Source organism: Mus musculus, chromosome 15 (assembly GCF_000001635.26).
Source record: "Mus musculus strain C57BL/6J chromosome 15, GRCm38.p6 C57BL/6J".
In the NCBI taxonomy this organism is placed as follows: domain Eukaryota; kingdom Metazoa; phylum Chordata; class Mammalia; order Rodentia; family Muridae; genus Mus; species Mus musculus.
Window position 1 is genome coordinate 82,605,758 of NC_000081.6, and position 16,051 is coordinate 82,621,808.

The 16,051-nt window shown below is 49.0% G+C and overlaps 1 protein-coding gene and 1 pseudogene across 5 annotated transcripts; both read right to left on the reverse strand.

The window, feature by feature from the left end:
• Window positions 3,164–7,138, reverse strand: Cyp2d34-ps (cytochrome P450, family 2, subfamily d, polypeptide 34, pseudogene; annotated as a pseudogene).
• On the reverse strand, window positions 10,206–15,199 carry Cyp2d34 (cytochrome P450, family 2, subfamily d, polypeptide 34). 5 transcript variants are annotated; one of them, XM_017316570.1, is made up of 9 exons: window positions 14,912–15,198; window positions 13,174–13,316; window positions 12,753–12,905; window positions 12,502–12,662; window positions 11,699–11,875; window positions 11,375–11,516; window positions 10,991–11,178; window positions 10,556–10,697; window positions 10,206–10,455 (listed from the first exon to the last, which is right to left on the reverse strand). In XM_017316570.1, the coding sequence occupies exons 2-9, from the start codon at window positions 13,307–13,309 to the stop codon at window positions 10,265–10,267; spliced, it is 1,290 nt and encodes a 429-aa protein (XP_017172059.1). In that variant the 5' UTR covers window positions 13,310–13,316; window positions 14,912–15,198; the 3' UTR covers window positions 10,206–10,264. The 5 variants fall into 5 exon arrangements, with proteins under 5 accessions (XP_017172059.1, XP_030104365.1, NP_663449.2 ...); XM_030248505.1 differs by having other exon boundaries at window positions 11,330–11,516; window positions 13,174–13,345; NM_145474.2 differs by having other exon boundaries at window positions 10,208–10,455; window positions 13,174–13,345; window positions 14,912–15,150.
• Between the last annotated feature and the right edge of the window lie 852 nt (window positions 15,200–16,051).

A 16,051-nucleotide genomic window follows, 5' to 3' on the forward strand; every position in this document is an offset into this window, starting at 1 on the left:
ATATATGCCGCAGAGCCCTTCTACTGCAGTGCTTAGCCGTGCAACTCTCTCAGGCTGCTGAAGCACACTCACTCTATCCCGTGCAATGAGACTAGCCTCGTGGTGTGCAAGAGCTGAGTGGCCAGCGACCTATTGCTTAAGCATAGATAACCATAAATCAGGGGAAGCACCATGTTCTAGTCCTGCAAGCGCCTGGGCAATAACCACCTTGTCTCTCCTAGTTTGGGCCTTAAGCTTACAGACCAACCAAAGAAGCAACACTAATCCACAGCAAAGTGTATCTCCAAATAATATCAATCCCACCCATTCTTTAAAGAAGGAAAATGCTGAGGAGATCCAATTGGGTAATCCTTTGGTCAGGGACAGGTCCAAGCGCGTGGAGTTGACCTGAAGTCTCAATTCCCGAAGGATCTGTTCAAATTTAGCCGTCCAATTCTGTAACATATACTGAGAAAGACTTTTTGACAAATTAGCTGCCCTAGTAAATTTCTCATACTGAATGGAAGTAACACACAATCCCGGAAACTTTTGTTCACATCCCAGCTGAGCTATTTGCCATAATACATCTAGTTGTTTCTGGACAAGATCTATGAGTTGATTAACCAGCATGAGACCACCCTGTATCTTGACATTAGCTGAGGCCTGTTTATCTATGACTGTAGTCACTGAGGCTGACAAAGTGTTAATGGTGTCAGTCGTCTGGACCTGTCCAGACAGAGCCAAGGCTGTCTGAATCAAGGCCAAACCCAGTTCCTAGTTAGTGGTAAAAAAGCAGGGGAATACTTGAGCATTATACATCACCGGCATTGGGAGTGGAAATGTCGACGTTATCCCCCAACGCTGCTCTCTCTTTATTATTGACGCCCTGGACATCACCAAGACGAGGGACATCAGTATTCCCTTGGTCAGTCTGGATTTTTCGGGTGAGTCTTTCTGGTATCCAAAATGGGTTGTCTTCATTCTGTGGAAAAACACAAATAGCTCCCCTGGATCTTATCAAAATAGGATCCGGGCCATACCATTTATTATCAAGGACATTTTTCCATTTAACCATCTCATTGGGCCTATCTGGCTCTGTACAATGACGTTCAGCCGCAGTATGGCCATGAGCATCAATATTTAAGAAATTGAGTGTAAAGAGTGCCATAGACACAGACACTCTTGGTACTCGGGGTAGAGTCTCGACTCCCCTCTTCTGTTTTAATAGATAGGCTTTGAGGGTGCGATGCGCACGCTCAACAATACCCTGTCCTTGAGGGTTGTATGGAAGTCCAGTCAGGTGGGTCACATCCATCTGACGGCAGAACTGCTGGAATTTTTGAGATGTATAAGCTGGTCCATTATCAGTCTTAAGGAGTTTGGGTTTCCCCCAAGCACTCCATGCCTCAAGGCAATGTTGAATCACATGTGAGGCTTTTTCTCCGGCTAAAGGAGAAGCAAACATGATGCCAGAACATGTGTCAATAGAGACACGTAAATATTGATTTCTCCCAAAGGAGGAAATATGCGTGACATCCATTTGCCAGACCTGTAATGGCCTGACGCCACGAGGGTTTACCCCTACATGAGTAGATAAAATTTGACAACAATCTAAAGGCATTATTAAGTAATCAGAATCATTTTCAGTAGAACCAATCCCTCTGGCGGCTCGAGGAATACCAGAGGAAGGAAAAACAGCCATGTAGGCTTGGCAAAATTATTAGTTGAGCTATTCTGTCCCCTTGTGATATAGAAAAGACAACTTGAGGACAAGAACAGAGAACTTGAAGTTCCCCTTTATAATCCTGATCTACAACTCCAGGGTGGACAATAAGACCTTGTAGGCTGCAAGAGCCTGCCTCTGTCTCTCTGGCCACAAAATCTGAGAAGGACTCCTGAGGTCCCTGGACGATCTTTGTTAGTTGTCCAGTGGCTTCACCTGCTCGGGAGAGCGCCTTCCAGGCCCTAATAGCCTTTTCATCTGATTCAGAACTACTAAGAACTGGCTCCTTGAGCTCATCTAGTGATGAGTATAGGCTCCTTCTCCTAGAGACCTCCGCTAATTGATCTTTTTTCTTTTCTTTTTCCTTTTCCTTCCTTCCAATCTCTCCCCAGGTATTCTTACCTGACCTAAACTTTTCCTCGGGTTCAAGACCCTTGGAAAGGCCTGTATACTTATTTTGTGTACCATATTTCCTCTTTGCTCCTACTCTCTCTCCCCGCTTTATTTCTGATAGATTGCCCTGAATTTCATCCAGAATTTTCAGCCCTGCCTTAACCACTTGATATAACATGTGAAAAGGAACAAAAAGGCTCCTAACACTAGAAAAAGTTCAAGGTCAAACATACCTTGTAAAGCTATTTCCCACTTTACTTCTGATAGACTGTCTTGAATTTCGTTAGAAAGTTCAAGACCAGACTTACCTTGTAAAGCTATTTCCCACTTTACTTCTGATAGACTGTCTTGAATTTCGTTAGAAAGTTCAAGGCCAGACTTACCTTGTAAAGCTATACTTACGGGTACCCTGTTCCCCAGCTGAAGAGCTCTGAATTCACGCAGTTGAATCCTTCTCAACAGTCTGTGTTGTGGGAACACTTCATTACCACCATTCCCCAGCTGAAGAGTTCTGAATTCACGCAGTTGAATCCTTCTCAACAGTCTGTTTTACGGGAACACTTCATTACCATGACCCGCAGTTCTGGTTCCGGAATGAAGAATCTTCCTTGCGCCGGTGATGGTTAACTCCCGTCCCGAGTTTTCTTGTCCCGGGTTTTTTCGTCCCGGGTTCTTTCTTCCCGGATTTTCGGCACCAACTCTTACACGCGTTCGCGACCGGCCAGGAAAGACGCAGCAAACCAGAATCTTCTGCGGCAAAACTTTATTGCTTACATCTTCAGGAGCAAGAGTGTAAACCCCCCATTGCTTACATCTTTAGGAGCCAGAGCGCCAGAGCGCCAGAGCGCAGAGCAAGAGCTCTATTGTTTACATCTTTAGGAGCAAGAGAGCAAGCCCCCCAAAGCAAAAGCGAAACCCCGTCCCTATTAAGGAGAGTTATCCTTCGCCTAGGACGTATCACTCCCTGATTGGCTGCAGCCCATGGCCGAGTTGTCGTCACGGGGAAGGCAGAGCACATGGGGTGGAGAACTACCCTTGGCACATGCGCAGATTATTTGTTTACCACTTAGAACACAGCTGTCAGCGCCATCTTGTAACGGCGAATGTGGGGGCGGCTTCCCACACTTAGTCACTGGACCTGGGTTGTCCAGCGGGCACTGAGAAGCTAAAGCACTGCAGGAGGCAGGTGAAGAAGAGGAAGAGCTCCATACGGGCCAGGGGCTCCCCCAGGCATGCTCTGCGGCCTGTGTGTAGAAGAGGGCTCAGTTAGTCTGGGACCTGATTGGTGCTCTATCCTCCAAGGCACCCTGAGAAAAGGCAGGCAGCCAAGTAGACTGCAGTCACCTGCTGAGAATGGCATGAAGACCTCATGCTTCACAAAGTGGCCCTGAGCATCGAGAAAGTGTTTAGGATGAAAGTGGAGGGGCTTCTCCCAGACAGTCTCATCCTTCAGCATGGAGCACAGGTTGGGGATGAAGGACTTCCCCTGTCAGGAGGCACATGGCGTGAATATAGGCTTGGTATGGCTTACTAGACCCTAGTCATCACATTCACCGGCACAGCCTCTACCACACACAGTGGATGCTGTCATATAAACTCACCACAGAAGCTTCTCACCTTTCCTTAATACTATGACATGGATATGTGACAAGTGACAGATGTCCACACTGTCACCTGTATTTGTAGGTAGTAAATATTACAACCACTTCTTCCCTATTTTACCTTGCTTGCATTTCTAGCTGGGGATTCTAAAGTACAGTTCCTGCTCTTGTTTCTCACATTAACCCAGGAGAAGTTGGTTCTGTTGAGTTGAGAATTGTGTTGCCTAAACTCCAATTCTGCATAATTGGTCAGATCAAGCCAGCTGCTAGCTGGCAACACTGACTAGACATTGGAGGGACCCAGGCATGCCTTAGGAATAAGGAAGCCCTGCACTTTGATGTCAGGGGAAGTCCTGTGTGGCAGGTATTGCAGTGATGTCTGCAAAGTGGTGCACCTCATGAATGACAGATTTTTTGAAGGGCATGAGGCCCAGGTCTGCCATCTCTGGATGCCATACCTGCCCTATGACCTTATCAATTTCCTTTTGTACTTGGCCTGGAAAGAGAGCAACCCCTAAGTTAATGAGACCCAGTATGGTGCCCCTTGTCCCTCTACTACTGCTCTGTTACAAGCTGGGTCCATGGGAGAAATATGGTCATCTTTCTTACTGGAGTGTGGGATAAACATCACTGGAAACCACAAGTGTCCCAAGTAAGCTTAAGGACTGTGCCTTTACCATCCTCTTCCTCTCTTTCCCAGCCCCAGAGAGGCTCACACTGAACATCAGGTCACTGGATCATGAGAAGCAGGGTTCAGGTCAGAGTGACTGAACTCATCACAACCCCTGCATCCAACAGGTGAAGGATAACCAGATGTAGAATGGTTCACTGAAGCTACTCTCAGAATTCCCCTTTGCCTAGGACATAGGAGGACAGCAGATTCCGTGTAGAGACTGGAGTGCCCCATAACACCCTTCCGATGACTCAGGTGATTACACTTTGGTGTCACTGGGTTAGTCACAGCAAAATGGACACTAGATCGCATAGTCTCATCTCCTCCATCTTAGTCAGAAAGGCATCAGTCAGGTCTTGAGGTGGTTGGTCAGGGTCCCAGGTCCTCTTGAGCTCAGTCAACATCTTGTCCACTATGATGAGAAATATCTTTTGCCCAGGGAAGACTGTCAGACAACCTGGGTTGCACAGGCAAGTTGGGAATGTGTTGAGAACCTGTTACAGCCATAGGATGTGCTAGGCCTTCCTGCTTCCTTCAATTTAACAAGTTGGGTAAATAAGTATTCTAGTAATAATATTCATCATTATTCCAATGTGTGTTCCTGTATACATGATGTGAGGAAACAAAGATGTTGTGGTCTGGGATAAACATACAGAGTCAGTTCTCACCTCACTACATGGGATGAGAAATGAAAGTCAAGAGTCCTGCTTGCCTGGCAAGCTCCTTACACAATGGACATCTCTCTGGATCCTGGGTACATAGGCTTAGTGTTGATCTCAGCCAGTCTTACTTTACAGCGTCTTCCATGACGGACACAGGCCCTATTTGTTCCCACTCATCCCTGATTTATCTTAGTTCTAACCTTCATCCTCTAGTAGCCCTGTAGTGGGAATCTCGTAAATGTTGATTGCTTCCCTGTGAGCAGAGGTCCAGGTTTTCCCCCTTCTAGGGGGCCTAACCTTCGTACACTTCTCCTCTCCCATTGCTGCAGGCTTGTCAAGCTTCTTACTCCTGTTCCTGTAGTTGACACTTCTAGAGGTCTCCTTTCCAAATCCCCTGTCCACAGCCTCCTCCTGGAAGATGGACAGCACAGAATTCACTCTGTAGACTACCCTTGATCCTTTTACCTCAGGGATGAAGCCAATTTTCTTTTTAATGATTTCTTTCAATACTATTAGCATCTTGACTATATCAGGGTCTCCATAATTGAAGCGTCAGGCATAAATGAAAGAGGCAATCCCATTGCATATGGCTTTGTTTAGGAGGTGGTAAGGATTGTGGACTCCCTGGGATTGGAGATGCAAGTTAAATTCAGGATATTGTTGCTATGTCTTTGTCCCCACTTGCAGTCCACACCCATCACCCCCCAGCCTGGGCGGTGAAGGCACCACACAAGTGGCTAGCCTCAACTATCACCCACTGCTTCAGCAATTTCTTGCCCACACTGAAGTTGCACAAGGTGGATACAGAGAATTGTCTCTGCTCTTGCCACTCAGGCTGGTCAGGGACAAGGATTACACGTGCAGGTCCATCTGTGGGTAACCACTGTCCTCTCCCCAGCTCATTTCTCTTCTCCTCTGGGATCAGTGTTTCCCATAACCTCACCCTTCCCCCCAAACACATCTCTACCAGCCTCCATGCTAAGGAGGCTCCACAATGGATTTCAGGCACTTTATTTTTTAAATTTCTTATCTCCATTACCACCTGCATTGAGCCCTGATCGTCCTCTGCTCACTGTCCCCTATGTGTGACTCTGATGCCATGTCTGTTCCCACACTGCATTTTGCCTTTAGCTTTGGGCCCACAGCCTATGTAATGAAAGACAGGTATTTTAGGGCAGTCAGCGGTGTCCTCTCCACAGGTCACCAGCACATCCTGCACTGACTTCAGTCCCTTGATCATGACCATGGGCTTCCAGCCCATGTGCAGGCTGAACATGTCACCACAGCTCTTTTTAAGCTGAAGTAGAGGGACAGAGAACATAGGAAGTTGAGGTCCTCAAAGAGCATGCAACCAGGCTCACTGAGCAAACATGAGCAAGGTGTTGAGTACGCACATGTGATTTCCAGTGTGTGTGTGTGTGTGTGTGTGTGTGTGTGTGGACATGTTGGTGCACATCTCCATGCATGTTTGTGAAGGTGTGTTGCATGTGTGTGTGGCAGTGTGTCTGGGTGTGTTGCTTGTTAGTGAACCCTGGTCCTCATGTATCCTGGGGAACTGCTCCTCACTGAGCTCCATCCCCAGCCTGAGACTGCCTACCACTGCAGTGTCTTATATTTAAGTTCAGCAAAGGAATCACAGTAGATGTGACTCCCTAGTGGTGACCTTGTCAGAGCCAGAAAACTATCTTGGAACATAAGAGATCTAGAACCTCTATGGCTGCTGCCCTTTCCTACTAGAGTGAACCCGGCAGTCACATCCTGCTTCAGTTCCTAAACTTTGACCCTCAAAACTTTTTTCCTAGAAATTCCCAATGGCTACTACCAAAAATTGCTGAGCCAGTCCAACTTTGGTGGCCAGATCCCTGTCTAACTTGTGGCTCGACCCCCACTATGGGCTGATTCAGACATCATAACCTTGGTTACCATCCACCACTAAGTCACTGACCTTGTACAAGCTGTATGGAATGTTATATACGTTCACCTGCAGCAAGTCACCCAGGACAGGCCATGGCACAGGGCCCGGTGGGCATCGAGAAGTCCAGTGCTGGTGCCGGTGCATCAGGTCCACCAGTAATATGAAGATGACTGTGAATATGGCCACAGGCCAGTCCCAGTCAGCAGCTCCATGGCTGCCCCACTGCTGCCCAGGCTTCCCAGAGACCAATGAACAACACTCAATACAACACCTAGGACCAGGAAGCCCCAATCTTGGATTCTGCCATGTTATAAAGGTGTGCCAGGGTTGCCCTTTGTCCTCTGTGTGCAGCCCCAACCCCATGTTTTGTTTGGCCTGGTGTAGGGAGGGGCCAGTGATGTTCAGCCTCTTCCAGGAGCAGAGCATGCTGATTCTGCTGGGCTGAACATGGTAGGCAGCTGTCTAGTGGACTCCTGCTTCAAGATGGATGATCTGATCATTGCATACGGAAAAATCATCTGATAAGGTACATGTTCAAATCTTTGAGGGCTTGACAACATTGCCTCACAGAGGAAGGAGACCACCGAGAATGTCAAGGAACACTTTTGGGGGGAGGGGGGGCAGGATATGAGGGTTGACTGGCATCCAGCCAATGGCTTCTGTGGGTGTGTGAGCAGTGGGAGGCTGTCTTCTGCAGTTGAGGGACAGAGGCTGCAGCCCGTCTAGGCATCGGAAGGGCATTGAGAGAGGGCAGCTGGGATTCCTGTGGATGAGTGAGGGCCTGGGTTAGGAAAGTACCTAGAGTGCCCTTGATGAGTGAGTGGGGAGGTGCAGCTGGAGCACTGCCATCTTCGGTGCAGGTCTGTAGTCAGCCAGTGATCAGGCAACAGACATACAACAGGGCATTTCTCAGACCCAGTCTGAGGAAGCTGACAAATGATCTAAAAATCCTGTGGGGCCACTAAGTTTGTCCAGGGACATGTCACATTCAGGCCCCTCTCCCTTATTCACCCTTTGTTTCTTGGGGGTCAATCTCACCTGGGAACAGTCTTCCACCTGGAGATAGGTAAGGCAATTTTCTTCCTCATGCTAAAGGCATGTGGCCAGGGTAAGCAGCCATGAAGAAAACAGAAAAATGACTCCTGAGCTTTCAAACAAATGGCCCTTGTGTGCTGGGCACTGCTGGGCACACCACACATGCCAGCTCATCATTCACTAGGCTCAGCAGAGGATCAGTCGCTGTCCTTGCTGGGCATCTAGACCTCTAAATATCAAAGGCTCAAAACTCCCAGTGGAATCCAGGCAGGCACTCTCTCTGCTGCACCTTCAGTGTAGAAGGAGAGGCAGGAGCCGAGCTGAGACCACACCAATGCTGCCCCACATCAAGGACTAGACACGGGTCACCTCCTGTCTGCTGACCAGGCTACCCCTGCACTGACCAGCTCTGTGTCACTGGAGCCTGTGGGTAAGTCCGTGCTTCTTGCTGGACTGAAGCCTCTAAGCCTGCCCCCTCTTCCTGCCTAAGATTCTTGACCCCGCCCAACCCAGTTCCATATAAGAGCATCATAGGTTGGGGCAAAGACAGGAGACTTTCTCAAGCCTCAAGTTGGCCTGAAAGGAGACCTGCATGGGAGTTAGGACACCAGCATGGATCATGGTCAGAAAGGGGATTAGGGAGACAACTTGCTCAGGTCACTGATGGATCCAGGCTGTTAGTTTCCTCATGGTTTGCTCCAGGCCCTTCCAGAAGAACTTCTGGTACTAGATCATTAACCCTGCATGTCAGTGCTGGGACAATTCATTTGGCCTCTCATCTCTACCTGTCTGTTTCATACATGACATTATCAAAGAGAAGCAGTGGTGTTGACTTGGGGCCAGCCCCAGAGGGGAATGGGCTGAGTCAGGATGGGTTTTCTTGCATCAGGTAAGTGAGCCCTGGTGAGATAAGTGCCCAGACAAGTGAGGGATGTCCCACACTGTGCTGTAATGGGTTTCTTCTTTGGCTCCAGCTCTTGGGAGAGGCATGGATGCTCTGCTAACCATGTGCCTGCTGCCACTGTCTTCTTCCCTTCATCCTCAGTCCATGTCCTCTCAGCCATGTGAACAACCCTGGTCTGTCAGAATCATGTGACTTCAGGGCAGACCTGGGTCTGCATATTCATGTCAGCAGCACAGGTGTGCCATGTCCACACAGGATGCTGGGACTGAGTCCCTGGCCATCAAGCATTGCTGCACTGTGGCAGCAATGCTCCCAGGTTTGCAATTCTATACACACATACCAACAGGTACTTTATTGCTGTCCTTTGGACTCCACTGGTAGAGGACAGATGGAACTTGTGCAAGTTTCTCCTGGCACCATTTATACCAGCAACAGGGATTTAGGCAAGTGGTCCCTGGTTACCTGAGTGTGACTTGGAGTATGTGGAGATGGGTCAGCCGTGTGGATGCTCCATCTCACTGGCGCCCACTAAGCCCCTGGACAGTGAGGCTCCCTGAGGCTCCCTGTGAGCAATGTCCTCAGCCAGAGTCACACTGGTGACTGGGAATCCCATCCTCTCACACATCTGACAGACAGCTGGGAGTGTGCCAGTCTCCCTGAGCTCTGTTGTCACTTTTCCTGCTGCTCCTTTTTGTCTCTATCATTCATCTTTGGTCACCACTTGAGGACAGCAGCCTTCCTGTCCCTGGGAGTCTTTCCAGTCAATCATGGCACCACAGGGTGTTGGGAACCACCATGTCATGTCTTCAAACAGGATCACTGCTGACTCTTAGTGGAAGCCTGCTACACCTGTACCAGAGACCCATGGAGAACTTACATCTGCGTGCAGTTTGTCACCAACCTGGTCACCACACTGGGTCTGTGTGTGTGACACAGTGCCAGCTGTCACTCCTGAACATAGCCTTCATTTCTGTTCTCTACTGTCAGCCTCCCGTTCTCCCTTCCTCCTTCCTGTCTTTGTGCAACCTCTTCGTAGCTCTGCTTTAGTTTTACCAGGCAGAATCTCCTGGGTGTATAGCCCAGGCTGACCTAGGCCTTGCTGTATATCCCAGGATAGCACCACACACATGATCCTCCTGATTTGGGCTCCAAGTGTTGAAACTGCAGCCCTGTAGTTCAATGGTTCAAGCTCAGCACTTCCTTCCATTACAACAATTATGCTGTCTCTTGGAGAGGGATGAGGCAGGTGGGAAGGTTGGTTGGAGACTATTGTCTGAGGACTCAGCAAGAGAGGGCTGGCGTTGAAGCAGAAAACAACAGTAGCCACAAGACTAGTTTATTTTACATCACTCAGCCTAACTTGCAGAGCATGTTTGGAATTAGTGTCCTTGCTCACGCATTATAGCACAGACCTGGTAGGGGTAGGGGGCAACTGGAATAGCAAAGATTCTATGGTCACTGGGCTGGGGCTGTCCAGCTGGCACTGAGAAGCTAAAGCGCTGCAGGAGGCAGGTGAAGAAGAGGAAGAGCTCCATTCGGGCCAGGGGCTCACCCAGGCATGATCTGCGGCCTGTGTGTGGAAGAGGGCTCAGTTAGTCTGGGACCTGATTGGTGCTCCACCCTCCAAGTCACCCTGGGAACAGACAGGCAGCCAATTAGACTGCAGTCACCTGCTGAGAATGGCATGAAGGCCTCAGGCTTCACAAAGTGGCCCTGGGCATCCAGGAAGTGTTCAGGATAGAAGCGGAGGGGCTTTTCCCAGACAGTCTCATCCTTCAGCATGGACGACATGTTGGGGATGAGGATCGTGCCCTATTAGGAGGCACATAATTTGAACAATGCCTGGGGTGGGGCTACCAAGATCCTGGTCACCAGGATCACATGCCTATCTTCCCATCCAGCAACCATCCCTGTGTTCAATGCTCCATAAAGTGTCCTTTGGCCATTTTCATTTGATATTTTTCTTCCGTGAGGACTCTCGAAGGCTGCAGCCTGTGTACACTCTGGTTCTTGTGAACAAGTTAGGAAGATGATTTAGTGATCTTTGCCCCTCCTGCCCTTGTTTGATAGTCATCATGATGAAATAGTAACAGGTTCCAGCCTACCTTGGGGATCAGAAAATCCTGGACTTCAATGTCACGACTTGTGATGCGTGGTATATTCAATGGAATAATGTCCCCAAAGCGTTGCACCTCATGAATGACAGCATTGGTGTAGGGCATGCGGGCCTGGTCTGCCATCTCTGGACACCGCACCTGCCCTATGACTGCATCGATTTCCTGTTGAACTCTACCTAGCGTGACAGCATCCCTTTAGTGAAACAGTCATAGGGACTTCCCTGTCTTACAACCATGGTAAGGGCTGAGGTGATGTGAGAAACACCAGTGAGCCGCACTGGAGTCTGGGTTGAGTTAGCACTGGGAGCCACAAGCATCTCAATTCACTGGGGATTGTGCCTCTACCTCCCTCCCAGCCCCAGCCAGGCTCACGCTGCACATCCGGATGCAGGATCATGAGCAGCAGGGCACAGGACAGTGTGGTTGAGGTGGTCACCATCCCTGCAGTGAAGAGATCACTCACCACCATGCACAGGTTCTCATCATTGAAGCTGCTCTCAGGATTCCCCTTGGCCTGGGCCAGGCAGAAAGGATGGGCTCAGTAGGGAGAGGGAGTCCCACATGGTGTCCCATTGTCCCCTGGGCAGCCCAGGTCTTGAGTTCCTTGATGATTCATAGGACCCAATCCTTACAGGCCACAGTTCACAGGACCTTAGGCAACAGCCCCTGGTTATATCTCTTGGAGCTATCAATCACCTTCTGTATCTCTGCTAGGAAGGCATCGGCCAAATTTCGGGGTGGCTGGTCAGGGTCCCAGGTGGTCCTATTCTCAGTAACTAGGTTATCCAGTATGGCCATGAAGGTCTTCTGACTTTGGAAGACCATGTCAGCCAGCCCTGGGATTCGCAGGAGTATTGGGAACGTGTTAAGAACCTGTGAGAGACACAGGAAGTTTCAGAGGTTCCTCTTCATAACATTATTACTGAATTATGATCATGAATGGTACTCATATGCCACCATGTGTGGAAGTAAGTGATAGGAAAATGTGTAGAATCAATGGTTTCTATCCTAAATGGGTCCCAGGCTTCGAACTTGGGTAGGCAGGCTTGCTTGGCAAACTCCTTATCCACGCACCATTTAATTTGGCCGGCCCCTCAGTGCTAGTGATGCTCGGTATCCACCTGGACCAGACTCAGTTGCAAGCCTCCTTCACAAAGGACCCAGAGCCTGTCTGTCCCCACCAGTCACCTGCCTCCTCCTCAATTATTAAATTTCCAATAGCCACCTAAAGGCTCTCTCAGCCCCAGATGAACATAGGGATATTCTTCCCCAGCGATAATCACAGACTGTTCCATGCAAACAAAAGGCCCAGGTTCTCTCCCTTTCTGAAAATCCTGATCTTGGTCCACTTCTCCCCTCCTTTCATGGAACAGTTTTCAACAGGCATAGCCTCTGCAGTTGATCTCCAGAAGGCCTCTCCCACAGCCTTAGCATACATCGTCCTCCAGGGAAGATGGATCACACAGCACTGGCCCTATAGGTTGCCCTGAACCCCCTACCCCAGGAATGAAGCCAGTGACTTCTTTCAAACTTTCTTCCCGCATTTTTAGCATCCTGATGAGGAAAGGGTCTTCATATTCAAAGCGACGGGCAAAAATGAGAGATGCAATCACATTGCACACAGCGTTGTTCAGCATGGTGTTGGGATTGATGGACTGCCCTGGGAGTGGAGATGGAGTGGAGATGCAAGCAAGTCAATGGACTGTCCATGTCTCCCTGTGCCCAACTACATCCCTCACCCATCACCCACCAGCCCGGGCGGTGAAGGCATCACAGAGGTGTTTGGCCTCCTTGGTTACCCACTCCTCCAGAGATTTCTTGCCCAGGCCGAAGTTTCGCAGGGTGGATACAGAGAATTGCCTCTGCTCTCGCCACTCGGGCCCGTAAGATGCAAGGACCACACCTGCAGACACATCTGTGTGTAACCAAGAATACCCAAATCTGCTGTCTCCTGCTCTCATCAATTCTCTTCCCCTCTGGGTTCTGTTCTAGCCATGAGCCTCTCAAATCCTTGTCACCACAATCCAGCGCATGCCTTCTGGGTAGTCATCCTGGATTTCAGTGACTTATCTGTGAATTGCTTGACCACATTCCCACCCACATTTATGCCCCATGCTTCCTTGGCTCATTGCCATATCTCCAAAGCTCTCACCCTCCACACAGCTCTTTACCTTGGGATTTGCTCTTAAAACCTAGGTACTCAAATATGGGCACTGGAGGGTGGTCAGCAGTGTCCTTGCCACAGGTCAACAGCACTTCCTGCATCGCCTTTAGTCCATTGATCACAACCACGGGCTTCCAGGCCATCTGCAGACTGAACACATCACCATAGCGGTTTTGAAGCTGAAGAAGAGGGACAGAAAACATAGGAAGTGGAGGTCCCCACAGACCATAGAACTAAGCTCACTGCACAACCATTGTTGTCTTAGGGTTTCTGTTCCTGCACAAAACTTCATGACCAAGAACCAAGCTGGGGAGGAAAGGGTTTATTCATCTTACTCTTCCTCATTGCTGTTCATTACCAAAGGAAGTCAGAACTGGATCTCAAGTAGGTCAGGAAGCAGGAATTGATGCAGAGGCCATGGAGGGATGCTACTTACTGGCTTGCTTCCCCTGGCTTGCTCAGCTTCCTTCCTTCCTTCCTTCCTTCCTTCCTTCCTTCCTTCTTTCCTTCCTTCCTTCCTTCCTTCCTTCCTTCCTTCCTTCCTTCCTTCCTTTCCTTCTTTCTTCTTTTTCTTTTCTCTTTCTTTCTTTCTTTCTCTTTCTTTCTTTCTTTCTTTCTTTCTTTCTTTCTTTCTTTCTTTCTTTCTTTCTTTCTGTTTGTTTTCTTTTTCGAGACAGGGTTTCTCTGTATAGCCCCGGCTGTCCTGGAACTCATTTTGTTTGTAGATCAGGCTGGCCTCAAACTCAGAAATCTGCTTGCCTCTGCCTCCTGAGTGCTAGGATTAATGGCGTGCACCACCATGCCCGGTTCAGCTTGCTTTCTTAAAGAACCCAAGATTACCATCCCAGGAATGTCACCACCCACAATGGGCCCTCCCACCCTTGATCATTAACTGAGAAAAATGCCTTACAGCTGGATCTCATGGAGGCATTTCCTCAAGGCTCCTTTCTCTATGATAACTCCAGCTTGTGTCAAGTTGACACGTAAAAACAGCCAGTACAATTGTCAAAATGTGAGCATGCACAGGCAGTTTCTGAGTCTGTATGTGCATATTTGTGTATGTTTACCCATGCATGTTTGTATATTTGAATGTGAGTATGTATTCATATGTGTATGGGTTTCCATGTGTGTCTCTGTGTGTGTGTACATGTGTATTTGTGTGTGTGTGTTGCTTGTTATTGAACCTTGCTCCTCAAATATCCTGGGAAACTGCTCCTCACTGAGCCCTATCCCCAATCTGAAGATCCTTACCACTGTGGTGTCTTATCTTTTAAGTTCAGCAAAGGAATTATATTAATGTGACACCCTAGTGGTGATCTTGCCAGAGCCAGAAAACTGTCTTGGGATCCCTTGGCATGTCAATATGCATGAAGAAATTCTGGTTCTTTGATAGGCCAGATAGCACAGCAGCAAGATATTCAGGCAACCACAAACCCTCTCTGTACTCGGTGTCCTAACTGAGATGGGCAGTAGACCCCAAAGCAGCCCAAGACCTCATCTTTGTACGGACCATAAGGGCCTTGGGACCTCTATGGCTACTGCTCGTCCAACCAGACTGAACGTTGCCATCACATCCTGCTTCACCACCTGGAATTTATCCCCCAAAACTATTGCCCTAGAAAGTCCCAGTGGATGCCACCAAAAAATTGGGGGCCCAGTTCCCTGTCTGACCAGTTGCTCGACCCCTACTATGTGCTGATACAAACAACATAACTTCATATACCACCCACCACTAAGTCACTCACCTTGTACAAGCTGTATGGAATGTTATCCAGGTCCACCTGCAGCAGGTTACCCAGCACAGGCCATGGCACAGGGCCTGGTGGGTAGCGAGAAGTCCAGTGCTGGCGCCGGTGCATCAGGTCCACCAGAATCAGGAAGATGACCGTGAATATGGCCACAGACCACAAACCAGTTCCAGTCAGCAACTCCATGGTTGCCCCACTGCTGCCCAGGCTTCCCAGAGGCCAATGACCAACACTCAATACAACACCTAGGATCAGGAAGCACCAAGCTTCCTTTATAAGGATAGGATCCTGCCACCTTATAAAGGAGTGCCAGGGTTGCCCTTTGTCCTCTACTACCACCAACCTCATTCCTTTGTTTTGCTTGGCCAAGTGTAGGGAGGGGCCGCTGTTGTTCAGTCCCTTCCAGGAGCTGAGCATGTTGATTCTGCTGGGCTGAACATGGTAGGCAGCTGTCTAGTGGACTCCTGCTTCAAGATGGATGATCTGATCGTTGTGTGCAGTAAATTCATCTGGTATGCTACCCATGCAAATCTTTGAGGGCTTGAGGACATTGCCTCAGAGAGGAATGAGACCTCCTAGACCTTCATGGAGCACTTTGTTGGGGGGCATGAGGGTTGATTGGCATCCAGTCAATGGTTTCTGTGGGTTTCTGAGCAGTGCAAAGCTGTCTCCTGAAGTTGAAGGGAAGAGTCTGGAGCTTTTATGAGCAAAACTAGGGCAGTGGTGGAAGGAAGCTGAAATCCCTGTGGGCAAGTGAAGATCAGTGAGGAAAGGCAGGTAGAGGCCCTATGGGAAAGGGAGAGGTTGTGGTGGGAAGGCAGCTAGAGTCCTTGTTAAGTGAGGACCAGTTGGGGAAGGCAGCTGAAGCATTGCCATCTTCAGTGCAGGTCTGTGGTCATCCAGTTGATAAGACACCACAACATAGAACACAGAATTTCTCAGACCCAGTCTGAGGAAGCTGAGAAGTGATCTGAGAATCTTGCATGCCACTAATTTGGTACAGGGACATGTCACATGCTGGCCTCTGTTTCTTATTCACCCCTTGTTTCTTGGGGGGGGGGGTAAATCTCACCTGGGAACAGTCTTCTACCTGGAGATAAATAGAAGTTTTCTTCCTCATGCCAGAGGCCTGTGGTC

Coding starts and splice junctions, on each gene's coding strand:
- Cyp2d34 (XM_030248505.1), bottom strand. CDS start 15,100: ATGGAGTTGCTGACTGGAACTGGTTTGTGGTCTGTGGCCATATTCACG. Junction 11,876..12,501: donor TCACTGGCTTCATTCCTGGG/GTAGGGGGTTCA, acceptor TGTCTCTCACAG/GTTCTTAACACGTTCCCAAT. Junction 11,517..11,698: donor TCCTAGCAGAGATACAGAAG/GTGATTGATAGC, acceptor TGCCTGGCCCAG/GCCAAGGGGAATCCTGAGAG.